Raw genomic sequence first — 26385 nt, forward strand, 5'->3', positions numbered from 1 at the left:
TTTTTTGGTTTTTTGAGATGGTTTCTCTATATAGCCCTGGCTGTCCTGGAACTCACCTTGTAGACCAGGCTGGCCTCGAACTCAGAAATTCGCCTGCCTCTGCCTCCCAAGTGCTGGGATTAAAGGCATGCGCCACCACGCCCGGCTTATGTCTCCCTTTTCATTCCTGCTTTTGTTAGTTTGGATACTGTGTCTGTGCCCTCTGATTAGTCTGGCTAAGGGTTTGTCTATCATGTTGATTTTCTCAAAGAACCAGCTCCTGGTTTTATTGATTCTTTTATAGTTCTTTTTGTTTCTACTTTGTTGATTTCAGCCCTGAGTTTGATTATTTCTCACCACCTATTCCTCTTGGGTGTATTTGCTTCTTCTTTTGTTCTAGAGCTTTCAGGTATGCTGTCAAGCTGCTAAACTGCCCCACCTTGGGATCCATACCACATATAGCCACCAAACCCAGACACTATTGCAGATGCCAAGAAGTGCTTGCTGACCTGATATAGCTGTCTCCTGAGAGGTTCTACCAGAGCCTGGCAAATACAGAGGCAGATACTAGCAGCCAACCATTGGAATGAACATGGAGTCCCCAATGGAGGGGTTAGAGAAAGGACTGAAGGAGCTGAAAGGGTTTGCAACCCCAAAGGAAGAACAACAATATCAAGTATCCAGATCCCCCAGAGCTCCCAGGGACTAAAACACCAACCAAAGAGTACACATGGAGCAACCCATGGTTCCAGCCGCATATATAGCAGAGGATGGCCTTGTAGGGAATCGATGGGTGGAGAGGCCCTTGGTCCTGTGAAGGTTTGATACCCCAGTGTAGGGGAAGGCGAGGGCAGGGAGGCTGGAGTGGGTGGGTGGGTCAACGAGCACTCTCATAGAAGAAGGGTGAGAGGAATGAAACAGGTGGTTTGTGGAGGGGAAAATGGGAAAGGAGATAACATTTGAAATATAAATAAATAAAATATCCAATAAAAGAAAATAAAAAGGAAAAAGTAAAAGTATCATTATTAGTTAATGATATTAGGGTAAACATAAGTGACCTCAACTTCTACCAGAGAACTCCAGCAGCTGATAAGTACATTCAGCAAAGTGGTTGGATACAAAATAACTCAAAGAAATTAATAGCCCTTCTTTATACAAACAATAAATGGGCTGAGGGAGAAAACAACAAAACAACATCCTTCACAATAGCCACAAATAATATAAAATATATTGGTATAATTTGTGTATGATAAGAACTTTATGTCTCTGAAGAAAGAAATAGGAGGAGATATCTGAAGATGGAAAGATCTCTTATGGTCATGAACCAGTAGGATTAACAAAGCCATCTTACCAAAAGCAATCTACAGATTCAATGCAATACATGTAAAAATTCCAGCATGATTCTTTATAAACCTTAAAAAAATTCTCAACTTCAGTTGGAATAACAAAAAGCCCAGGATATAACAATTCTGTAAAATAGATCTTCTGGAGGTTCACCATCTCTGACTTCAAGCTGTACTACAGAGCAATAGTAAAAACTTCATGATACTGGTATAGAGACAGACAGGTTGATGAATAGAATTGAATCAAAGACCTGGAAATAAACCCACACTTGATTTTTGACCAAGAAGCCAAAACCATACAATGGAAACAGGGACACATCTTCAGCAAATGGTGCTGGTTTAACTGGATGTCTGCATGTAGAATGCAAATAGATCTAATTTATCAACCAGCACAAAACTCAACTTCAAGTGGATAAAAACCTCAAGGTAAAACCAGGTACACGAAACCTAACAGAGGAGAAAGTTGAGAATAGCCTGGAGCACATTGTTTGCTGCAGGAGACAACTTCCGGAATTTAACACCAATAGCTCAGCCACTAAGATCAGCAATTAATAAATGAGACCTCGTGAAACTGAAAAATTTCTGTAAGACTAAGGACACTGTCAATAGGGTAAAATGGCAGCCTATGGAAAAGGAAAATATCATCACCAATCCTACACCTGACAGGAGAGCTTATAACCAAAATTTTTAAAGTACTCAAGAAGTCAGGCACCAACAAGCCAAATAACCCAATTAAAAAATGGGGTACAAGCCGGGTGTGGTGGCACACACCTTTAATCCAAGCACTCGGGAGGCAGAGGCAGGTGGATTTCTGAGTTCGAGGCCAGCCTGGTCTACAGAGTGAGTTCCAGGATAGCCAGGGCTATACAGAGAAACCTTGTCTCAAAAAACCAAAGGAAAAAATAATGGGGTGCAGAGCTAAACAGAATTTTCAACAGACAAATCTCTAATAGTCAAGAAACACTTGAAGAAATGTTCAACATCCTTAGTCATCAGGGAAATGTAAATCAAAAGACTCTGAGATTCCACCTTACACCCATCAGAATGGCTAAGATCAAAAACTCAGGTGACAGCACATGCTGATGATGAGGAGCTGGAGCAAGGGAACTAATCCTCCACTGTTGGTGGGAATGCAAAATTGTACAGCCATGCTGGAAAACAACTTGGAAGTTTCTCGGAAAATTTGGAATAGTTCTACTTTAAGACCCAGCTATACCACTCCTGGGCATATACCGAAAAGATGATTCACCATACCACAAGGACACTTGCTCAACTATGTTCATAGCAGCTTTATTCACAATAGCCAGAAACTGGAAACAACTCAGATGCCCCTCAACTGGAAAAATGGATAAATAAAATGTGATTCACATTTAATTGCTACACAATGGTATACTAGTCAGCTATCAAAAACAAGGATATCATGAATTTTGCAGGCAAATGAATGGGACTAGAAAATATCATCCAGAGTTAGGTAACCCAGCTCCCAAAGGACATGGATGGTTTATACTCACTTATAAGTGGATATTAGCCATAAAGTACAGGTTAACCATGCTGCATTCCATAGACCCAAAGATTCCAAATAACAAGGAGGACCCAAGGGAGGATGCTTGAATCTTATGCAGAAGGGGAAATAAGGGGAATGGAGGGAGGGAACTGTATGGGAGAGAGGATGGGCCAGAAAACAGTCAGGGGCAGATCGTGTGTAGGGAGAGTTTGGAAGAGAGAATGGAAAAAAAGTTGCTTGCAGGGGAAGGGAGCATCTTTAGGATGTGCCGGAGATCTGGAGTAGGGGAGGCATTAGGGAATCTATGGGAATGAATCTAGCTGAGGTTCCTAGCAGTGGGACATACGGAGCCTGAAGTGGTCATCTTCTGTAAACTGGCAGGACTCCCAGAGAGGGATAAAGACAACTCCCCACCCACAAAATCTTCCACCTCAAGTCTGTCCTGCCTACAAGACGTGGAAGGACAAAGATGGAGCAGAGATTGAGGGAATGGCCAGCCAATGACTGGCTCAGCTTGAGATCTATCCCATGGGCTAGAACCAATCCCTGACACTGTTAATGATATTCTGTGCATTTGCAGACAGGAGCCTAGAAAACTGTCCTCTGAGAGGCTTCACCTAGCAGCTGACTTGAACAGAGTCAAAGACTCTCAGTCAAACATTAGACTGAGTGTGGGGAGTCTTACAGAAGAGTTGGGGTAAGGATTCAGGGCCTGGGAGTGGATAGGAACTCCACAAGGAGACCAACAGAGTCAACTAACCTGAACCCTAGGGGGCTTTCAGAGACTGAATCACCAACTAAAGAGCACAAAAGGGCTGGACCTAGACACCCCCCCCCCAATATGTAACAGGTGTACAACTTGTTCTTCATGCTGGTCACTGTCCCTGACTCTGTTGTTTTCCCGTGGATCCTGTTACCATACTTGGGCTGCCATGTCTGGTCTCAGTGGTATAGGAAACAGCTAGCCCTGCAATGACTTGATGTGGCATGGTGGGTTGATACATAGGGGTCCTCTCCCTTCTCAGAGGAAATGGGGAGAGATGATAGGAGGAAGGAAGTTCTGTGTGAGGGGGGGGGATTGGGAGGAGATGGAGGGGTTTGTGATCAATATTTAAACTGAATAACTTTCCTCTGTGGTTAAATCTGTCTGTCTTTATTAAGCCATGTTTTGGTGTTCTCAGAAAATGGTTATTCATCCAGAAACAATATACATATTTCCTAGAATTCCTTCTAGTCTCATTGATCCTCTAAGCCATAATTTAATTTTTTTTGTACTCATGATAAGGACAGAAACTAATTCTGTTGGTTTCTTTCACTCTCCATTCTATTTGAATTGCATATATTCCAGAATAAATTCAGCCAGGGCATTCGCAGGGTGGCCCGAATGTGGGCTGCAGAGCCACATTTGGAGACTTGCAGGTCTGTATATACTTTTTACTCTACACTGAAGTCCAGCTTCTGTTAGGCACTAAAGTCTCAGTCTTCAAGCTGAGAGAGGGGTCCCAGGCTGCTGGTGGGTGAAGGCTCTGGTTTCAGTGGGGGTAGGAGCGTGTCCTGTTTGTTGCCACAGTGGAAATAGACACTTCTGCTGAGTAGCCACCTGTGAGGAGGCTGTTGGTGGGAATGAGCTGTGAGTTCCTGCCTGAGTGATAGGACTGATTTACAGCTTGTGGCTTTGTCTGGGAGAATGGTATTAACCCATGGGTTTACAGGAACCCAGGGGCCATGAGTGTGTCACATGACTCCACTGGGTAGATTTCTGAACTGTAGTGGTCCAGGATAATCTGACACTCCTGAATCAAGGGGAGAGGAGGGGAGGGGAAGGGAGGGGAGACATGGGAGACATGCATAACCTGGTTGCAGGTTATGAGTTCACATGGCAGAGCTGGGTATGTGCTCCATGAGTTTTGGCTCTTTATGCTTGACAATGACCATGGACATCACATAGTTTTCATATTGAATTTTAGATTTAGAAAAGTTACAATGAACCAAACAGCACAGACTCTTAGGAGAGGTTACAGAGTTTGGGCCTTGGATTTTGGTAACCCATATTTTCTCTGACACCCAGTGGCTTATAGATAGGTTCTACTGCAAACACAAAGCCAGAAAAGAAAAAAAACCCGAAACCTGGGAGCCATTACTTGGGGACAACAGGGGTGGTGACAGTTATTCTTCTAGTATGGCTTTCTCTAGACGTTTGGGATGGATACTCTCAGGGTAGCTGTGAAGCCAGTGCCTCTTGTATCCCACAGCCCCCTTAAGGTTGCTAGTGATTCACTCACTCTCTCATTCATCCATTCACACAGCCCTCCGAGTCTCCTTTGCGCTTTGTGTCCTGGAACCAGAGTAAAAACCCAATGGGCAGGTGAGAAAGAGGGTAGTGTCAGAAGTGATGCCAGAGAAAAAGAGGTAACTGACACATTGCAAAGAGAGGTGGTGTGGATGCTGGGTTTGAAAGTGTGGGAGCCTCAGAGGGTAAGCGAGACCTGCAGCTTAAAAGTTAAGTAGATCTCTCGGTATGTGGGCCTATGGAATTTAATTTCTGGTGGGTTTAATTCGTGGTGGGTTTCCATAGCAGATGGGTACTTTGAAAGGACCACATTGACCTGTGGTGCATGTACACAACAGGAGTTTAAGGGACAATGGCATAAAGTTTTTGGCTTCCATGGCAGCCCATGGGAAGAGTGGACAATGCTCTGGGGAGAATGGGGTCTTGGGGTGGTGGTGGTCACTGGAGTTTTGCTGTGTGGCTTGGAAAGTTGTGCTGGACCACAGAGAGAAAAAGAATCTCCTTAGAGAATTAAGCAGAGAAGAGATCTGGCGAGTCTATGGTGGGAATGGGAGGCTATGAGGAAGATAAGCCTATGATCTCAACCTGGGGGCATTCTAGGAGCCTCACAGATGCCCCTTCCTGGAGTTAATTATTTGCTGAAATCTGGGGTCAGCACAGTGTTCTCACAGGGAAAGTGGGGCAAGAGTCATGCTGCACTTAGGGTCGTCAGTTGGCTTCAAATAAGTGGGGTTATCATGATGCCCATCATGGGATTCTGGATGCCCAAGAGCAGGTACAGGCAAGAGTAGAAAAGTTGGGGTTGGGATCTGCCTTAGTTAGGGTTACCATTGCTGTGATGAAACATCATGACCGAAAGCAAGTTGGAGAAGAAAGGATTTATTTGCCTTACATTTTCCAGATTGTGATCCATCACTGAAGGAAGCCAGGACTGGAATTCAGGTAGGGCAAGAACCTGGAAGCAGAAACTGATGCAGAGGCCCTGCAGAGTGCTGCTTACTGCCTTGCTCCTCATGGCTTGCTCAGCCTATTTTCTTATCGGACTCAAGACCACCACTTCAGGGATGGCACCTCCCACAGTAGGGTGGGCACTCCCAAATTAATAAGTTATTAAGAAAATGCTCTACAGGCTCGCTTTCAGCCCGATCTTATGGAGGCATTTTCCCAATCCCTCCTCTCAGACGATGTTAGCATGCATCAAGTTTTCATACAAGGGCCCAGCACAGGGTTAGTGTCAATGTCCTGGGTCTCCATTAAGACTTGCCTTTATGACTTTCACAGGAAGCTGTGTGGGCCTTGAAAGACCAGTGCCTGGTTGGTTCTGCAGTGCAGGGTTGGTGGAGTGAACACCGAGGCTGCAACCTGCAAGGTCTAGGTGCAATGAGGGCACAGGTTGCTATAGCTGTGGGAAACTGAGGGCAAGGGAGCTGTCTGGGTAGACTGAGGAGAGCAAGCGGGATCTGCTGAGAGGGTGAAGAGGAACAGAGAAGAGAAAGGGAAGAAGGAGTGCTCAGAGTATGTGCAGGAGCCTAGATACCTAGAAGGATGGGATAGGTCAGTGGACAGAGGTGGGTTGTTCTTTACCACGGCAGCTTTAAGTGTCACTTAGCTGGGACAGCTTCATTCTCCTCCATTTTCACTTCTGGTGCTACCTTTCATGTTCTGTGGCCTCTTGCTCCATCTTCACAGTCAGCAGTACAGCCTCTGGCTTTGATAGCACATCATATGGTATCATGTCTCCTACAGTCTGTCATGAGAACTCTTGTGAACACACTCAGGGACATCCGTGGCCTTTATCTCATGGCCTTTCTGTCAATATCATCTGGTTTTTGTCCACATTAGGCTTCAGGTTTTAAAGCTCAAATCTAGGACAAGGATACCCCCGAGGGCCATGGTTCAAGCACACACAGGCATTCCACTTTTGATGTCTTAAGTAGGAAATTCGAGGTTGAACCCAAGGCCAACATATAGAATGTGAGACCACAGTGCACTGAACTGTGAGCTGTGAGTACAGATGCTAATAGGATCCAAGTTCATCAAGGGAGATAATGAAAGGAATAGCCAGAATGGTGAAGGGAAGGTATTGTCTCCTAATGTATCCTCCCTCCTGCTCTCCACACAGTAGAGGATAGAGTAAGGGAGTAAGAGAATCAAACTGACATTGAGATCCTTCCCATCACCCTATGCCATCATCAGTTGATGTACGACATGAATCTGGGTCTTGTTTTGACTCTATCATAACAAAGGATGTTGACTGATGTCTTGGTCTACTTGGGCGCCTACAAAAATATATCTTGAACCAAGTGAGTCATAAATATCAGAAATGTACTTCACGTTAGTCTGAGTCTGAAGGTCTAAGACAAAGGTTCTAGTAGTTTTCATAGTCTACAGGCCTCATTTCCACATCTATGGACAGCTCTGTTTCACTGTGTCTGGGTGAAGGACCTTTCTGACTTGTTTAACAGGGACACTAATCCCAATTGTGAGGACTCTTTGTGATCTCCTTACTTTCTGATACATTGATATAAAGATATCAGCATGAATTTAGGGGATATACCTAACCCACAGCAGATAACAGGAGGGTGTCACAACATGTTGCCTAGTACCAACTTATTTACTGTGTTCCTTTCATTGACCCATCTCAGTTTAGGTAGGTGTGTTTTGTCAATGTTTGTGATGGAGGAAGTGGAAATACAGGTATTCAGGGTCTTGTATAGGTAGTAAGAAGAGGAGCCAAAACAAACTAGAAATTTGCATGCGGAATATTCCCTGTCTTAGTCACTGTTCCATTGCTATGAAAAGACACCATGGCCACAACAATTCTTATAAAAGAAAGCATTTAATTGAGTCTTGCTAACAGTTTCAGAGGTTAGTTCATTAACATCATGGTGGGGAGCATGGTGGCATGCCAGTGGACACAGTGCTGGAGAAATAACCTAGAATTCTGAAGAGATACAGGGACACAGAGAGACAGAGAGACACTGGTCCTGACATGAGCTTTTGAAACCTGAAAGCCTACCTGTGCTCCAGTGACACACACTTCCTACAACAAGGACATGCCTCTTAATCCTTCTGATCCTTTTAAAGAGTTCCACTCCCTGGTGACTAAGCATTCAACTATATGATCCTATGGGCGCTATTCTTATTCAAATGACCATAGTACCCATTCCTGTCTCCTATGGCTCTGGTGTAAATTTATGTGCATCTGAGTAGATATGCAAGTGCACTCATACACACTTGCCTGTATTATCATGAATGTGTATACATTATGTTTGAGGGACTGTGATGTGGACATGTGCATGTGTATGTGTATATGCTTATGTGTATGTGAGAAGTCAACTGTGAGTTTAAGGTGGAGGAGAGTTTCTTAGTTTACTGAACAATTTTCTTCAGTGTGACTCTGATACCCTTCCCTAGTGGCTTCTCTGTTGTTTGCCTCAGATCTCATGTGGTTTGCGTTTATTTAGACCACAGAAACAAACGAACGAACAACCAACCAACCAAATTACCAGGAGGCAGGTGGGGTGAACCACAGCATGCTTATGGAATGAAGAGGACTTGGAGGGAGGCAGGGGACATCCATGAGTAAGGCTGGAGCAGCAGAACACCTGCTTTGCCTATAGCCAAGGATACAGGCATTTTGAGCCTGGGAGGCTAGGTGGAAAGCAGGTATTGAGAGGAGGGCCTGGAGTTTCTCTCTGCATAGAAGGTATCTTCTTAGTTGGCTTCATGTTGAGGGAAAGCACTTTTCTCTGTAGTTGCAGGATTCTGCTGTCCTGGTCTACTTCACCTGCCAGAGAGCCCCGAGGTCATACAGCGGCTGTTGTTTGAGAATCAGGGAAGGTCCCTGGAGCTACATAGGGCCCAGAAACTGAACAGTGACCATGGCCTCCCAATGACTTGTGTATTCCCTAGCCACTCTAGAAGTACTGATAGGTTTCAGAATGAGCAGCTGTTGTTTGAGAAACAGGGAAGGTCCCTGGAACTACATAGGACCCAGAAACTGAACAGTGACCATGGCCTCCCAATGACTTGTGTATTCCCTAGCCACTCCAGAAGTACTGATAGGTTTCAGAATGAACGGCTGTTGTTTGAGAAACAGGGAAGGTCCCTGGAGTTACATAGGACCCAGAAGCTGAACAGTGACCATGGCCTCCCAATGACTTGTGTATTCCCTAGCCACTCCAGAAGTACTGATGGGTTTCAGAATGCCCCGGAAGGGTATTTTACATGCTCCCAGGAAGGGTTCAGAAGGAGGTAGGAGGAGGCTCACCTTGATGAAGGTGACGAAGCCACTGTAGAGCAGTGTGAGCAGGAAGAGGGCCACGAAGGTGCACAGTGTGGGCCACAGGCCATTCTCCTCCTCTATGTCCATGTAGCTGTCGCTTTGCTCATCCGCGATACATGAGTGTTGGATGGTGTTGACAATGCCTAGGGAAGAACTAGTGCTCATGAGAAGGTCTCCACCCTACAGAAGGATCATTCTTTATTAACCTGGTCTCCTGAACACTGAAACTGAAGGTCCAGCTTTCACATCCAGCAGCAATGTTTTGATCATACGCCCTCCTCCTGCTAATACTTATCACTTCCAGTCCCAAGTGCCTACTAACCACTTTGCCCCAAAGAATCCTACACCCAAGCTGTGCCCAAGCCCGCTAGGTCCTGGAATCTCACACATAGATTGGTCTGCATGGAGTTGGAAGATCTGAATCCAAACCTGATGTGAATCTATGCCACTGCCACCTGGATGGTGCAGGTGATGAGTTACTACTTAAGAAGACCCAGAAAGAGCAGCTAGACTAGGTTGGTTTTCTCAGAAAGATGTGCCATGAAAAAGGCAGAGGAAGGGGAGTAACATTCTAAGGAAAATTAGTGTTGATGGTGCACACATTGGGAAAGAGTACTACTTCAGAGTCAGAAGGAACCCTGAGCCTTTGCAAATGGGAGGAGAGGTTGGAAAGCATCCTAGCTATGGTGACCTAATCCTAAAGGTAATAGGAGGGACTAGAATACATTAAAGATGGATATGTCATATCTAAACATGCATATGAATATCCCAGCTGGAGACTGAAGTATGGTCCGAGGTCAAAAAGGGTGGTGACTGATGTACAGACCTAGGGAAATACATTTCCACAGAAAGCACATCTCAACTCAAGGTGTGAAAGTCCAAAGCAGGTGTGAAGTATTAAGGAAAACACCATGGGTCCCAGGGCTGCCTGGGTATCTATTCCACAAGTGCTGTTTGATGTTATATGTAAGCTCAGCAGGAGTCACTGTGAAGTCTGTGGATGGGTTGACCTAAAGGCATTTCACCATATCAAAGTGAAATCATGTGAATATTGTAGACCACTGAATCTTAGCATAATAAGAAACACTTGGCAGTCTCCTTTACCTGTAGTTTCCAGTTTCAATTACCTATGGTTGGAGAATAAGACATTGGAAAGCCTACTTGGCAGCTCATAACTGTTTGTAACTTTAATTCCAGGGGATCTGACACCCTCACACCAATATACACATACACATATACATACATATTCACATATACATAAACATACACATATATATGCACGCATATATACACACACATATATATGTATATACATGAACATCTATCTACCTGTCATCTGTCTCTGTCCCTGTCTCTCTCAGATTTAAGCTTTATGACTAGTCCTGGCTGATATTTTATAACTTTTTGAGTATATTTTAAACGAGAAATTCTCTGGTTAGAAATCACACACTTTGGAACAGTGTGATAGGCTCTTGCTTTGCCTGGAATGTTAGCCTTCTCTTTGTCCAGGCTTCAAGCTGTCTACGTGCCTGTCTGTTTGTCAGTCAGGATCCACCTCAGCCACAGGTTGATGACTGAAGTGACACATGGCTTGGGAACACTCAAGAGGCCTTAGGGCAGGTCCTATAGAGATAAGAGAGGTTCGTGTTTGTTCATTTCATTTATTATTGATCATTTCTCACTATAATTTACAGAAGTGCTTCTCTACAGTGTACTGAGAAGTGGAAAAGCAACTTCCCTTGATACATGTAGAATGAAGCAACTTAACACAGAGGCAAATAAGCTAAGCAGATAATGGACATGATGACTACTCAGCATAGAAACGTTTCAGGCAAGGGCAGGACCATCAGGTCTCCTGGGAGGACCATCTGACTCAGGCAGGAGGTGGTAGCATCCTAGAATCATGGGGAAAACTCAGGTAAGTGATAAATAGTGGCAGGGGGCTGGGAGAGAGGGTTCTCTAGTAGCAGAAGCAGCTTTGAGAAGACTTGCCAATGGGGGAGGTTGGGATCTGCTCACACCCTGAGAAGCTCTGGGACTTCTTGAAGCAAGGGACACTATGAATGCTTTCCCAACCTTTCACACACCTTAGGTCTAATTCCATGTACTGTCTTTGTCTTGTTATCAATCATTTTGTATCTTGTAATTACTGATAGCATGATAGGCATCATATATACATGGATTATATAGATGATATATATACACATCATCTCATCCACCAGGCATGGAAGGCCTGTTTTTTGGAGCTGGAAACTGAGCTGTGCTGGAGCTGGGGGCATCATAGTTGACTTTTGGCTCTAGGTGCTTTGGGATAAGCCTTATATTCAGCAGGCCTTGGAGCTGGTACAAGGTGGATATTCTGCTCATGCTGTGATCTCAGGTGTTCCTTGCTTAGCAGTGTCCTGTGTGGGAGGTTAGGTGAGTGGTGATTGGCTCAGAATTTGGGACTCTTCTGTGTTCCCATCCCTCTTGGTGGCTAAGGTGTTTATTAAAGATTTTGCTGATTTCTTGGTGATTACAGATGCCCCACTGCTCTGTCTATCTGTGCCTAGGATGGGATAAAACAGCCATCTCCTCTCACCTGGGAATTTAGTCTCTCTGAGCTTTGCTGAGCCCTCTCTGGTAGTTTTAAATAAAATTGTGATGTTAAAAATTTACTTGGTGTTTTTCTTTCACCATGGCCTACATGCCAAATCCGTATCTATGTAGAAACAAGATGTCTCAGAGAGTGCCTTGGCAACAGGGTGATGGATGGGTAGGAGGGGCAGAATGGCATCATAGAGACAAGTCAGGAGGTGCTAGTCAACAGAACTAAGAACATTATTGTTCTCAGGAGCTGGTATGATGGAGAAGTGTTATATGGGGCTCAGGCAGATGTATCTACCTCGAGACATGTGAAGCACAGAGTAGGGAGAGACCAATATGCAGGACAAGGGGAAGCGGGGCAGGGGCAGATAGAGAGGCAGGTGGGAACAACCTAATGAAGATGACTACAGAGCAGGCGTCCTAAGCATGCCGCATGAGTGTGGGCAGAGGATATCATGCTGGTATGACTCGAGCTCTGAGGAGTGACCTGTGAAAATCTGTAGAGAGATCCTGAGGTAGTCAAGTAAGAGAAAATCTTAGTGTCCTTTGAGGGAGCAGTGATACAGGGGAAAAGAAAAGGACAATTTGGGGCAAGTGTAGGCCAGGCTCCTTTCAGCGCTAGTGAGGCACTACATAAGGGGAGTGGTTCCAGCCTTCCCCACCTGACAGGAGGTAGGCCACGAGAAGCAGTGGAGCTGTAGCCCCTGTTCTCAGTCAATACAGTGCAGCCAGAAACAGGCATTATCTCTGGAGGACTTTCTCGCTGGATCCTAAGGCATCTGGAAGATCCCGAGGCATAGACAACAGAGCAAGCTTTCAAAACCTCAGAGCCAGGCTGGTATACTGGCAGCTTGGCTGGTCCCGGTGTGGCCTCATGTGATTGCTGCAGTCCTACTAGGTCCCTCTCTCAATTTTGTGTACCTGGGTGTGGAGGTTGTGGACATACTGTGGCATTTCCAGCGTCCAAGTGGGGAAGTATGGCTGATTTGAGCCTAGGCTCTGAAGGCCACACTGAGGACAGGACTCACCTAAAATTGATATTCTGGGGCACACATCTTGACTGGATATGATAATGCCCTAGGATGCCCCCCACAGCCTGTTTACTACACTCATGCGTAGGGCCCCTCAGGTGAAGCCTGTCTGACACCTTTCAACCCCAAGCTTGTGTCAAGCTTGTAGCAGCCCTTGGGCCTGTAGGCTTTCCAGCAGATGAAAGAAACGAGGCAGAGGATTCCTTGCCTCAGGTCTAAGGTATCAAAGAAGCTAGCATCTTTTATGGTAGGAGATGGTATGCTTCCAGTTGTAGTAGTTGTTGTTTACTCCCTGCTAGGGGTGATAGAAACTTCTGCTCCAAAGTCTGAGCTGTCTGAGAGAGGAGGATTTTTGGCTTGACCATCTTCTTTTACATGGTATGAGGTGACATGCCTTCTTGAATTGGACCTGCAACACGTGGCTTCACATGGATGGATTTCAGATTAGAGAAGGTATTGCAATCCTTGAAAATAGTATTCATGGGATGGCATAGCAAGCTGTCTGCGTGACATTTGCAATGTGTGCTAAGATGTGTGATGAAGGCTAAGCTGTCTGCCTAGAAAAATCTCGCTCATGTAATGAAGGAATACAATGGAACAAAGATGCACGGATGCTGCCTTCCACAGTGTTCTCTGATTCTGAGGGCAAAAGAAAGATTATGACGGAGATGCTGGCTTTCCGTCTCTCAGAGCTGGCATGGGATAAAGGAAAGACAGTACAGATCAGATTTGTGCTCAAGAGCCTGTCCTGCGATCTGAAAACTTGGAACCCATGAAGAAGAGAAGGAAGGAAGAGAGAAAAGTATGCTGGATTCCTTCATAGCCTGGAGACATGGGACATGGAAGAGGCTAGAGTCAGCATCATGAAGTGGAGAAACAGAAGTAGAAGCATTCTTCCTTCCCTGAAACAAAGGTTTCATTTATCTGAGGAAACTTGCGGGAAATCATTCCATCAACATCTAGCTCCCCACAAGAGGGGATGCTTTAACTCAAAAGAAATAGCCACACCGCGAGGGAAGGAGAATGCCAATTAGATCTGTGCTAAACAACACAAAACAGAGAAAACCCTGCACACAGCAGAAATACTCAGTTATTGCTGGCTGAGGTGCCCATGAACATCAGACATGACTGAAAGATAAAGTCTTAACAAAAAAAAATCTATACATGTGAGAAGTGGTGTTTAGTGCCCAATAAAGTGGGTAGGAATGCTTTTGCTGGAGAGTTAAGAAGGGGCTACCTGAGTAGGACTAGCTCAGATGTTAGTGGCTTTGTTGAGCTTCGTTATAGGATGTGATCTTTAAGAGAAGGCCAGAATGTAATGAGAGCTTCTGGCATTTTCGTGAAATATTCTGATCCTTTGCATGCTGCATGAACAGGTGAGGTCTGTTCTTGCTTATGGTACCAGCACATGGATGCATGATGGGTAAGCACATGAGCCTACCTGTCTTGTAAGTCAGGCAGACTTCATAAGGGCCTAGGCCCCTCAAGGGAGAGTGAGCGTGCTCTCACCTGCACGGATAAGTGAGCAGTGGGAAAAGCTGCCATCAAGGGTTTCGCCCAACCCAGTGCTATACATAGGCACCCATAGAAAACCGACAGTAAAAGGGGTAGTCATGTCACGAACATTGATAGAAAGAGCATGACCGAGAACAGCTGGAGCCAGTGATGCTTCCACCTGCCTTACAGCCCTATAGCGTCTGGGTTGATAGAAAAAAAAAAACAACAACAGTGACTCATTAAGAGTTAAAACATAGGAATCACTGTGTGCAGGTGGAAAAAGACACTGTCTCAATCCAAAGTTTGTTCAATGGAAGACCCAAGGGCAAAGCTGGGCTACCTCTGCATAAATTATTGTCCAGGGAGGCTCCCAAGGAGCCACAAGCCACAAAAGTTATCACCATTGATTTTACTTGCATGCCAGAAGTAGATGGTAAATTCCTACTGCTAAAGACTTCACAAACTTTGGCTGTAAGACAGAGAACACGGGTTAGGACTGAAATGGAAGCTGCCTGCTGACTGTTTTTTTTTTTTTGTTTGTTTGTTTGCTTGTTTTTGTTTTCTTCAGTGCTGGGAGATGTTATGTATGCTGTTGCCAACATTCTCTCTTGAACATGGACTTTGAGAGCTATATTGATTGTGTTGCTATGTAAGAGGCACTTACTGGTGTAATAGTGGTATGGCAGTTATGGGTACAACCAACTTCTTCCCTATTGGATTTAAGCTCTGCTCTGCAGTAGGGGAAAACCTATGGCTGGGGAGTTCATAGGCTCCAGTAGAGAAGTAACTGCTATCGTTTGTTAAATGTAGGTCGTGGACTTGTAAAATTGGATTGCAGGCATTTGCATTTATGCCTACAGCTTTCAGCTTTACTTATGGAGGGAAGTTTCATCCCACAGTGAGCAGAAGTGGATACTGGGGGAAATTCACACTTGGTCAAGCTGCTGATAATAAGTGACTGTTTCTGTGGAACAGTGGCCCTAGAAAATAAATAAACATCTATATTACTTTCTTCAGGGTTTAGGAATCACCATAGAGGAGAGGGCTGAAAAATGTAAGCGTTGTAGAAAGGGTGAAGTGTTACGTAGTTCTGTCTTTTAAACTGAAGCAGATAAGCACAGTGTTCCTCTTATCTAGGCAATGCAGACCTCCTCTCCCCAAACAGGAATGTTTGTCTATTATAGGTACCAACTGCTATCCTTGCTTGACACTCTTACCCAGTTGTGACTTACCACTAATCGCTAGGCTCTTGCTGGCATTAAGCTTTGTCTTTGAGGCTTCATGTTCCACCACACATGTGTAAGTGTCAAGTGAAGGGCTCAGAGCGACTGGTAGTCTCAGGACACTCCAGGTCTGGAATGTGCCCCCAGACTGGGGGGTGGGGTTTGCAGTGACAAAGTTCGTAGACTTCATTTCACTGTGGACGCTCAGCCACATGAGGTGGATATTTTTGGGGAAGAAGCCAGATACTTCACACAGGAGCCAAGATGACATCTCAGGATGGGTGGATGTGGTCAGGATGTTCACAGTGAGGTTGCTGGGTGCCTTGGCCCCTGCAAGGAGAAGTGGAAAGAGGCTTATCTTGGCATGTTTGAGATGGAGGTATCTAGAGATGTCTGAGAGAACAGAGGACATCCCCTTTCTTATCTGACTACAGTTATGGCTTGAACAATGTTGGGGGAAGGACACATGGTTATTAGGTGGGGCATTGGACAGCCTTGGGGTGGGGTGGGGATAGGTTTCATCTAGAAAACAGGCTGCCCTCGCCTTGGGGCCCAAGGGCTTGGTAAGGAAAGGCCGATGCTGGAGACTTTGCTTCTCCTGGTCACTGTCTGGCTCCTATGCCCAGTGCTTCCTGAACAGACCCATGCTTGTTTCTGTGTGGCTTTTTGTAGGTTTCTTTGGTGCCCCAGCTATTCTCTATGTCCCTATTCTGTACTGAAGGCCAGGCCAATCCTAGGCTTCCTATCTTCCAACCTATTTAGGCTCTCTCTCTCTCTCTCTCTCTCTCTCTCTCTCTCCCTCTGTGTGTGTGTGTGTGTGAGTGTGTGTGTGTGTGTGTGTGTGTGTGTGTGTGTGTGAGAGAGAGAGAGAGAGAGAGAGAATATAGTTAGGAGGAGGTGGGGACAGCATGTGGGGTACGATAAGTCTTCCAGTCTAGGTGTGATGGTCCCCAGCCCTTTAATGAGATTCTTATTCATCTCAGATATGTCCTATTGTCTGTCTGGTCGTATGCCTTCAGAATCCATGAGGACCTCACAGTTTGGCTCAGATACACAGAGCTCAGGTCCTATGGGCTAGGTAGGACCTTGTCCTTCCTCTGTTTAGCATTAGCTCAAAAAGGGATGATGGCTTCACAGGGTTAGGCAGTGGTGTTTGTTGTGCCTGGATATAGGGCATGGCTTGCAGTAGGTACAGAAGTCATTTTAGTGACCCTTTCTACCTAGGATGTACATTGACAGCTCAGAGAAAGAGTCGTGGAGGGTTTCCAGGAGCAAGAGGTTTGAACAGATGAGTTGGCATAAGGCACATTGGACTTCTTACCTTCTATGTCCTTTTTGGTGGCAGTAGCTTTGGTGGCTTCTGTGGAGTGATTCTTTGCTTGGAGAGTTGGAGTGACTTTCTGAGAGGACTGAGAATTCCATGACCCTGGAGTCAAAGAAGATGGACAAAAAGTGATGGCAAGAGATCAGAGTATTCTGAGGAGCCCAGGGTCATGGAAAGCAGTGAGAGAGGAGGGCCACAGGATGGAATGGTACTGGTGTGGAAGGGACCATGCTTAGCTAGTGCCTTTGCTCACCCAGCTGCCTCCTTGCACAGTTAGTACAGGGTTTCTGAGGTGTGGATAGAAATGTTGCCTTGACTAAGCAGCTGAGAAAAGGGAGGGAATGAATGGGGGAAGAGCAAGGAAGGGGAGGGATCAAAGGTGGGGGGGGTCTTGCTTCAGTCAAGCTTTGGGGGTTAGCTGAGTGTGGGTATGGGAAGCCCCACAAGACCCTTCTGCGTGGCCCAGGGATACTCACCAGGCCACTTGAAAGTTTTTTTCTTTTTGGGTACGGTATCTATGGTGCAAGTGTGGTTGAGGTTCAGTTCTGAGGCCAGCATAGAGACCCGGAGGACCATTATATATTCTCTGTCTTTAATTTCAGAGGGGAAGACATATTCATTTATACTCGGTTTCTTTGGCTCCCAGCTGATTTTCAATGGCTTCGGTCCAATTACCAAACAACCCAGGTCTACCTGTGCATTTTCCTCTGGGGCTTTGCATTCCGAGAGGAGGAACATGTCAGGTTCCCTTGGAGGAGCTGCAAGACAGACAGTGAAGTTCTGAGGACATGGAACTGGGGACAAAGGTGAGGTCTGGATAGTATCACTCTTCTTGCCAGATTCATATAAACGACTCAGTCCCAGGCAGACAGGGAGAAGGGCCTTGAAGCCCTATGGCCAGTCTCAGGAGCCTGTCTCTCTGTCACCATCATCTTTTTGTGAAACCCCCTCTTGGGAAGAGACCTACCTCCTACTTTTCTAAGCACCAATGATTCCAACCTCCTCCCCCGCATGGATATAATTCTTCTGTGGCTCTGACAGGGACAGCCCGCCTTCTGTATTCTCATAGCCCCTTCATCAGCTTGGATCATCTGAGCAGAGCAGCCTGACTCCTTTCCCCAAGCCATGCTTTGGTTCTGTCTGCACTATTCTTCCTTCTCAGGTTCTGGGACATCAGACATTTTCAGTGTCCCACTCTCCAGTATTCCAGAGACAAGCAAAGGATATAGGTGTAGACCTGTGACCCCTCACAGACTTACTTGCTGAAACCAACATTCATGTAGGGATGTCAGGGTTCATCACCCAATTCCAGAGTCACCTCTGTACCCTACGTCATATACCAGCATCTATGTTAGTTCCCTTGAGCTGCTGGGGCAATGTGCCACACGTGGTAGTTTGAGCAACAGAACTCTGTTCTTTCCCAGTTCTAGAGGCCAGGAGTCTGGGCTACAGCAAGCTGGTGTCCTCTGTGCAGCAGGGAGAATCTGTCACAGACTTCTAGCTCTGAGGTCATAGCGGATGCAATCTAGTGGAGATGAACTCATGCTGAATCAGGGTGGGCATCAAACCCAGAAGGACTGGATTCTTGAAACATGACTGGGATGTTGGTGCCAGGAGACAAGGATTGGTCAAATGCTATGGCTTCAGAGCTAGAAGTCTGACACATTCTCCCTGTGGCACAGAGGACACCAGCTTGCTGTAGCCCATACTTCTGGCCTCTAGAACTGGGAAAGAACAGAGTTCTGCTGCTCAAACTGCCATGCGTGGCACTTTGCCCCAGCATCCCAGGGTAACTAAAATAGATGCTGGTATGAGAAGTACCATACTGTGGTGTGAATGACTACAATATATCTGGAATTTGGTGATGAGTCCTATCATCTCTACAGTGGTTTCCTAATAGATGCTTTTTGCTCTCTGTATCCTGCAGCTACCCACGAGAATCCCATCTCAGAAGGGATCATCACCAAGGTTCTACCCCACATACTTATTTCAAGACTTTCTTTAGGACCCTGGCATCTACATAGATCCCTCCCATGGTCTGATGTTCTCTCTTGTGCCCTGCGCCCAGGTCCTCCTCTCAATGTAGCCAGTTAGCCCAGACTTCCCATGTCTGTGGGCTTCTCTAGCTGTCTCCATGATGAACAAGGGAGTAACTAACATGGCCCTCACCTTGTATTTGCTGTTGCTGTGCTTCTCTGAACTGAAGCCCATGGCCCACCTCCCTCTCCTTTCCAATCTTGCTCTGTGAGCAGGCATTTATCTGTCCTCGAGTGACTACAGCATCTTTATCCCATTTCTTCATATAGTCATACAGCAGTTGTTATAGACAGAGAATTTGAGTTATTGACTAACCCCTAGGGCTTGTCATGTTGCAGGAGGGGTATAAGCATCCTCAAGATCTCAGCCAACTCCCCAAAGGCACACCCACATACCACAAAGGTTTGGGATAAGACCCCATGTACTAGCTGGAAGCAACACCAACCCAAGATGGTGGTCTGGGGACAGAGCAGAGACCTAAGGCTAGAGGCTAGTTTCTAGATTCTGTTGCTTTTGGTAGATTAGGCCTGAGATTTTCTCTGCCCTGCTTCCCTTCTTCCATCAGTGTAGATAAACCAGAGTGCTACCCATTGGCTGCCTGTGTTGTACTTTGCTGTTAGAGTATATGCTCTCTCTCTCTCTCTCTCTCTCTCTCTCTCTCTCTCTCTCTCTCTCTCTCTCTCCCTGCTCCCTTTCCCTTCCCCTCCCTCTCTTTCTCCCTTCCTTCTTCCACACCTCCTTTCCCTCTTTCTCCCTTAAGTAGCATCAGACTGCACTGCTCCATTTCCAGTGCCCAAGCTCTATTCAGATAATCCCTGGGATGTCAACACCCCAGGAAAGGTTTGAAAACAGAACAAATTCCTCTGGAATAAACTGGGTTCACAAGTATTTATTTCCATGTGACATTTGTACACAGTGCAGCTGTCTGTGGTCCAGACATTGCTTCAGGTTGTGTGAGTTGACAAAAAGTCTTTGGTCAGTCTAGAAAGAAGACCATCTCAGAGATAAAAGCTGGAGGGCAACACAGGAAAGATGTGGGAATAAGTTTACTAGTCATACAGTCAGGTATCCCAGGCCCAGAGGGAGTGTCTCCGTGGGAGGTCTCTTGGTCTCTGCTGTCCTTCCATGCTGAGAGTCATTTCACCTGCAGGTGACAGAGACAGTGTGAATTGCTGTCCACTTGCAGGGAGTAGAGGTAGAGGCAGTGAGGACTGGTGACTCCCTGTCCCTGCCCTGTGTCCTCGGCCCCACAACTACACTACCTTGAACAGGGTGACGGTGGTGCTGTAGAAGAGGCTCAGGAGGAAGAGGACGATGAAGGTGGAGGCGGTGGTCCACAGGTTTTCAAAGCCTTCCTCCTCAGCATTCACCTCCCCCTCTGTGAAGGGACACACAGAGGGAGGGTCAAGCCAAGTCTTGGGTGATTGAGCATTTGCATGAGGGTTGGGGTGTCCTGCTGGTTCTGGAGAATCTTAGTGAGTATTGACTGATCCCCCTAATAGCTCAAGCTAGACAGAGGCACAGAACAGGTCAAGCTGTAGGACACACTAACTTGGAGCCTTGTCCCAGGAGCCCTGGGGCAGCAGAGCAAGCAAGACAGATGCAACGTATGGACCTGGGTAAAGGCGGACTCAGGAACTGTGGCATGATGATATTGGTGTGCTCTGGACTTTCTCTGAGCAGGTGGCACCATCAGGGCTGTTTAGACTGAGAATTTAGAGCAGGTTTCCCTGTCTCCTGGGCTTTAGCAATAAGAACAGGGATACCAGAGGTTGTCCCTCCTTACTTCCTGAAGGACCCAGGCATCTCATGACTTTCTTTGATCAGAGTTCCTATGTGTTGCTTGTCCTACCCCTGCCAGCAATGTTGGGTCTTTGCACCAAGAGACAGAGAGATACCCGAGGGAGGCTGTGGGACCAGGGCATTTATTGGGATGTCTGATCCTTATAAAGATGAGCCCTTGGGGATAGCTAAAGCCTAGGCCCCAAATGGATATGAATATGAAGAATGTCCAGGATGTGAGCCCAAAGAGGCAGTGTTATTGGGTGATGACTCCTTACAGAAGCCCCTTGATGGTGTGTATGAGTGTGTGTGTGTGTGTGTGTGTGGGGCTACTTTTGGACAATTGCATTATGTTTTCTGCATTCTGAACTGGGGATCAGGGTGGGTGTGAGTGGGTTAGGCAATCTCACATTGGTCTTCTGAGGTGTTCTATTAAAGGAGACACAGCCAAGGCTAACTTTCTGTCATGGTGGTTAGTGGAGTATCTTCTGCCCCATGGTGTTGAGACAGAAAGGCATACTTTGTTCCTGGGGCTATCTCTCCCAATCATAGAGTGGACTCCTGAGTAGTATCAGTGACCCAGCCTAGTGTAGGCTCTCTGAGTCGTGAGCCCTGGAGATTATGGCCCTGGAGAGAGTTCAGGTGTATCTGTGTGCCATGCCTGTCCACGTGTTAGTGTGCACATGTGAAGATGTTTCTGTACATGTGTGTGTGCATATCTTTGTGTCTGTCTATATAGTTCATTTGTGCATATTTGCCTATAGTCTCTTTCTGTGTACACACGACCATGCATATTGGTATCTGTTTCTGTGTGTGGTTATGTGTCTATGCCTATTTGTCTCTGAAGGTGTTTGTAAGTGTCCATGCATGTGTGTGTGCATGAACTCATGCATATATGTGTGTGCCCTTGTCTGTGTGTCCATGAATACACATTTGTGTATGTGTCTACACATGTGTACCTATATATCTATGTATAAATGCATGTGTGTCTATGCATGAGCCTGAATGCTGCCTGCACCAGGTTAGGCAAGCTTTCAGCCATATATCTAGAAATAGCTGGAGGCATCTCATGCTCACACTCTGTCTGTTGTAAGCCTTTCTGAGTTCACACACAAGGAGGTAACTGGCAAGTTAAAGGAAGGGCCAGGGTGGAGGTCAGTATGCAGGGTGTGTGCAGAGCAAGCAAAACACAACAACTGCCCCAGCAGGCACGAGCATTGTATAATCAAAACCAGTGACGTTTGAATGGATTTTTTTTATTTCTAATTTTTATAAAATGCAACATCTCACTCTGACATGGTTAGTTTGCATACACAGAGCAACTGGACACCCAGGGCCTGCCTGGTTGAGCGCTAGCATGGTCAATAGCAGGTGCCGCCTGTGTCAGACATGATCAGGGAGACATTGTACAGTGTGGGTTTACCAGTGGACTTGTCCACGGTCCTCTCGGTCACCATGTGTGGCAGGGCCTCGTGGCCTACAACACAGGTATAGGTCTCTCCGGAGTTCCATTCCTCCTCTGTCACAGTCAGGATGCTGTGGGTGAAGTAGAAGCCTGGGGCCCCGGGCTCTGGCATCGGGGCACTGGTCACATACTTCTCTGGGGACAAGGGTTGCCCTCTCTGAAGCCACTGCACAAAGATGTCTGCAGGAGAGAAGCCCTTCACCAGGCAGGTGACTGTGGCTGACTCCCTCAGGTTCAGTTGCTCACGAGCTGGTGGCAGCAGGTACACAGCAGGTGGATGTTTGGCCACCTCTGTAAGTGAAGACAGTAGTGAGGATAGGGTGGAAGAGGACCTGCCCTCCCAATGAGGTACAGGAAGGGCCCTGGAATTGGAGGGGAAGGAAAGGGAGAATACCTACCGTTCGGTTTTGAGATGAATTTCTTCTGTGGTGAAGGCAGATCCCTGTGAGTCACAGTACACACAAATTCCTTCCTGTTATTCCAGTCTTCCACACAAACAGTAGCCTCACCCACAGCACTGAAGGTGCCATTGGGGTGGCTTTCCGTGATTTTAGTTTTGGTTTCCAGTGGTTCACCACTTTTGGAAGCCCAGGAGATATTCAGGGTGTCATAGGTTAGCAGGTTTGTGACTAGACAGGTCAGCTTAGCGGACTTGGTGCGGATGATGTCAGCAAAGGAGGGGGGAATGGGGAAGGCTAGGATGTCTGTGGACGGACCTGCAGCCAAGAGAACACTGTGTCAGGTTGTGACATATCTAGTTGTGAAGTTGGAAAAAAGTTTAGTCTCCATCCCCCAAACCTGCTTAAGGGAAGATGCTGGTCCCTCCAGCTGATTCTCATTCCCCCTGTTGCCTGCTGCTCATTCTTGCCCTTGGACACTCTGGGGAGCCAAGGCTCAAGGAGCAAATGACCATGTCTGGGTGGCATTGGCCATCATTGTAGGAGGACTTCCCTAATCTGGGAGGGCTAGGCATTGGGCTTAGCCCAGGCCACTCACTGGCAGTACACAAGGAGGACACATTCTTCTGGAAGGAGAGGCCCCTGTGATTCACACGGCAGGTGTACACGTTCAGGTTCAGCCAGTCGGTTTCAGAGATGGTGAGTGTGCTCATGACCTTGTAGGTTTGGGGTCTGGATCCTTTGTCCCCGATGGTCACTGGATCTGTGGTGAAGCCAGATTCCACGAGCTTCCCATCCTTTAGCCAGGATACTGTGATCTGTTTTGGACTGAAGTTTGTGGCCTCGCAGATGAGTTTGGACTTGTGGCCAGAGAAGCCATCCCGTGGTGGAACGAACACACTTACGTTGGGGCTCATCTCGGTGACAACTGGAATGAAAGGTCAAGGTGTGAGCTCAGTTTGGCCTAAGCCCCATCCCGCTGCTCCCTCTGGGCCCTGCCTGGGCCCCCTGCTGGGAGGGGGTTGGTTCTTACCTGGAATGGGCACGTGCAGATCTTTGTTATTTTTTTCGTGGTGGGTTTTGCATACCAGGTATGCATCTGAAGTTTCAAGGATGCTCTTGGGCGATAGCAACACCTGCGAGGTGGCTAGGTACTTGTCCCCCGTCCTCAGTGTTGGGAAGGTTCTGATGCCCTGGCTGACTTCAGTGTTGTTCTGGTAGTTCCAGGTGAAGGAAATGGAGCTGGGCAGGAAGTCCCGGGCCAGGCAGCCCATGGCCACCAAATTCTCATCAGACAGGGGGCTCTCGCAGGAGACGAGGGGGAAGACATTTGGGGAGGACTGACTCTCTGAGGACCAGAGAGGGATAAAAGAGAAACGGAGGGGTAAGAATCTGTCTTCTTGCCTCCTGTCAGTCAGGAGGTCTCTCTACACTCTGCTGCTGCTCTTAAGGCAGGCAGGGCTAGATATGGCAGTAGGTGAACCTGGTATGCAGGAAGAAGCTGCTGCCGCAGGGCCCTGGAGCTGCCTTCTAGCCACAGGAACGTGACTTTGGAAGCCTTCACAGACAGGGAGAGATGCCTCTAGAGTAGTAGGTGGATCTGGCCCTTCAGCCATCATCAGCCAACTCTAGGGGCATGGACACCTGCTCTCAGGGACAGGCCTAGATCCTGGCTTCTCAGGTAGCCTTACGGCTGTCCTGCTTGGCTTCCCTCTGAGACACTGGCTGGGAGAACTGTTCTCACACATTCCAAAGTAAGGGGTAGGTGGAGGTGGGGGAGGGGCTCAGGCTTCTGTATCAGCACACAAAGCTGGGATTTATACACCAGACAGGTGTGTAGGATAGGAGGAAGGTGGGTCATGTTGGGGGCAGGAGGGGGGGCACTCGTGGAATCACCTTGAAACTCCACTGTAGCTCACAGTCTGCCTAGAACGAGGTCCTAGCCTAACTGGTCCAGGCCCGGTGAAACTCATTCAGTTCATCGCAGCTCTGCTCATTCAATCTCAGACCTCAGGCTAGTTAAATTAGCTGTTAAATTATCCCTGTTGATTTTAACTCAGTTTAGACCTAGTCAGCCCAGACTGGTCCAGCTCAGGCTAGGTTAGTTCAGCTCTGTGCAAGCAGGCTAGCCTTGCTCAGCCCAGCCCATCCTTCTTCATCTAAGTTCAACTCAGCTATGCCAGCCCAGCAGCAGGCCAGTTCAGCACATCCAACCGGTCCAGTTTAGCATAGTTCAGTTTGGCTCATCTAAATCCTGATAATCCCCAATTTATTCCAGCTCAATTCAGGTACTCTATTCTTAGCTCAACCCAGTTTATCCCAGCTGCACTCAGTTCAGTTCAATTCATGTTCTCCCAACCCAGCTCAGCCCAGTTCATGGTCTGAGTCCATCTTATCCCAGCTCATCCCAAACCATCTCAACCAAGCCCTACTCAGCCTAACTTATCTGAGCCTAGTTCAACCTAGTGCATCCCATCAGCTAGCCCAGTTCAGTCCAGATCATCCTACACCAGCTCATCCAGTACAGTTCAGTCTAACACATCCCAGTCCAGCTCAGCCCCGCTCATTCAAGCTCAATCTGGCTCACTTAGCCTAATTCATCCTGGTTCTAGACAGCCAGCTCTACTCACTCTTGCTCAGCTGACCCCAGCTCACTCAGCTCAACACAGGTCAGCTCACTCCAGCTCAGCTCAGCCCAGCTCAGCCTAACACAGCTCAGTTCAGCTTACCCTAGCTCATCCCAGCTTATTCCAGTTCACCTCAGCTCACCCCAGCTCAGCTCAGCTCAATTCACCCCAGGTTACCCCAGCTCACCCCAACTCAGCTCACCCCAGCTCCTCTCAGTTCACCCTAGCTCAGCTCAGTTCACCCCTGTTCAGCTCACCCCAGCTCAGCCCAGCTTAGCTCAGCCCAGCTCAGCCCAGCTAACCCCAGCTCAGCCCAGTTCACCCCAGCTCAGCTCAGTTCACCCCAGCTCAGCTCAGCTCACCCCAGCTCAGCTCAGCCCAGCTCAGCTCACCCCAGCTTAGCTCAGCTCACCCCAGCTCAGCTCACCCCAGCTCACCACAGCTCAGCTCACCCCAGCCCAGATCATCCCAGCTCACCCCAGCTCAGCTCAGCTCAGCTCACCCCAGCTCATCCCAGCTTAGCTCAGCTCAGCCCAGCCCAGCTCAGCTCAACCCAGCTCAGCCCAGTTCAGCCCAGCTCAGCCCAGCTCAGCTCACCCCAGCTTAGCTCAGCTCACCCCAGCTCAGCCCAGTTCAGCCCAGCTCAGCCCAGCTCAGCTCACCCCAGCTCAGCCCAGCCCAGATCAGCCCAGCTCAGCTCAGCTCACCCCAGCTCAGCCCAGCTCAGCTCAGCCCAGCTCAGCCCAGCTCAGCCCAGCTCAGCTCAGTCCAGCTCACCCCAGCTCAGCCCAGCTCACCACAGCTCAGCTCACCCCAGCCCAGATCATCCCAGCTCACCCCAGCTCAGCCCAGCTCAGCTCAGCTCAGCTCAGCTCAGCTCAGCTCACCCCAGCTCAGCCCAGCTCAGCTCAGCTCACCCCAACTCAGTCCAGCTCACCCCAGCTCAGTTCACCCCAGCTCAGCTCACCCCAGCTCAGCCCAGCTCACCCCAGCTCAGCTCATCCCAGCTCA

At 47.5% G+C, this 26385-nt stretch overlaps 3 gene segments (V, D, J or C); all 3 read right to left on the reverse strand.

The window, feature by feature from the left end:
* LOC110324105 overlaps nucleotides 1-26385 on the reverse strand; it is a 127207-nt gene that overhangs the window by 97762 nt on the left and 3060 nt on the right.
* On the reverse strand, nucleotides 5295-19367 carry LOC115064389. The segment is given in 6 exon segments: nucleotides 5295-5432; nucleotides 9390-9547; nucleotides 15751-16071; nucleotides 17063-17167; nucleotides 17542-17823; nucleotides 19235-19367. Coding segments are annotated over 6 exon segments (1137 nt in total).
* The window catches only part of LOC110324161, a 137254-nt gene continuing 130848 nt past the window's right edge, over nucleotides 19980-26385 (reverse strand). Inside the window, 6 exon segments of the C gene segment in view lie at nucleotides 19980-20246; nucleotides 20365-20480; nucleotides 22308-22640; nucleotides 22748-23065; nucleotides 23346-23675; nucleotides 23781-24095. Of these exon segments, the coding sequence occupies nucleotides 20238-20246; nucleotides 20365-20480; nucleotides 22308-22640; nucleotides 22748-23065; nucleotides 23346-23675; nucleotides 23781-24095 (1421 nt within the window).

The sequence above is a fragment of the Mus pahari genome, chromosome 7 (assembly GCF_900095145.1).
Source record: "Mus pahari chromosome 7, PAHARI_EIJ_v1.1, whole genome shotgun sequence".
Taxonomy (NCBI): Eukaryota; Metazoa; Chordata; class Mammalia; order Rodentia; family Muridae; genus Mus; species Mus pahari.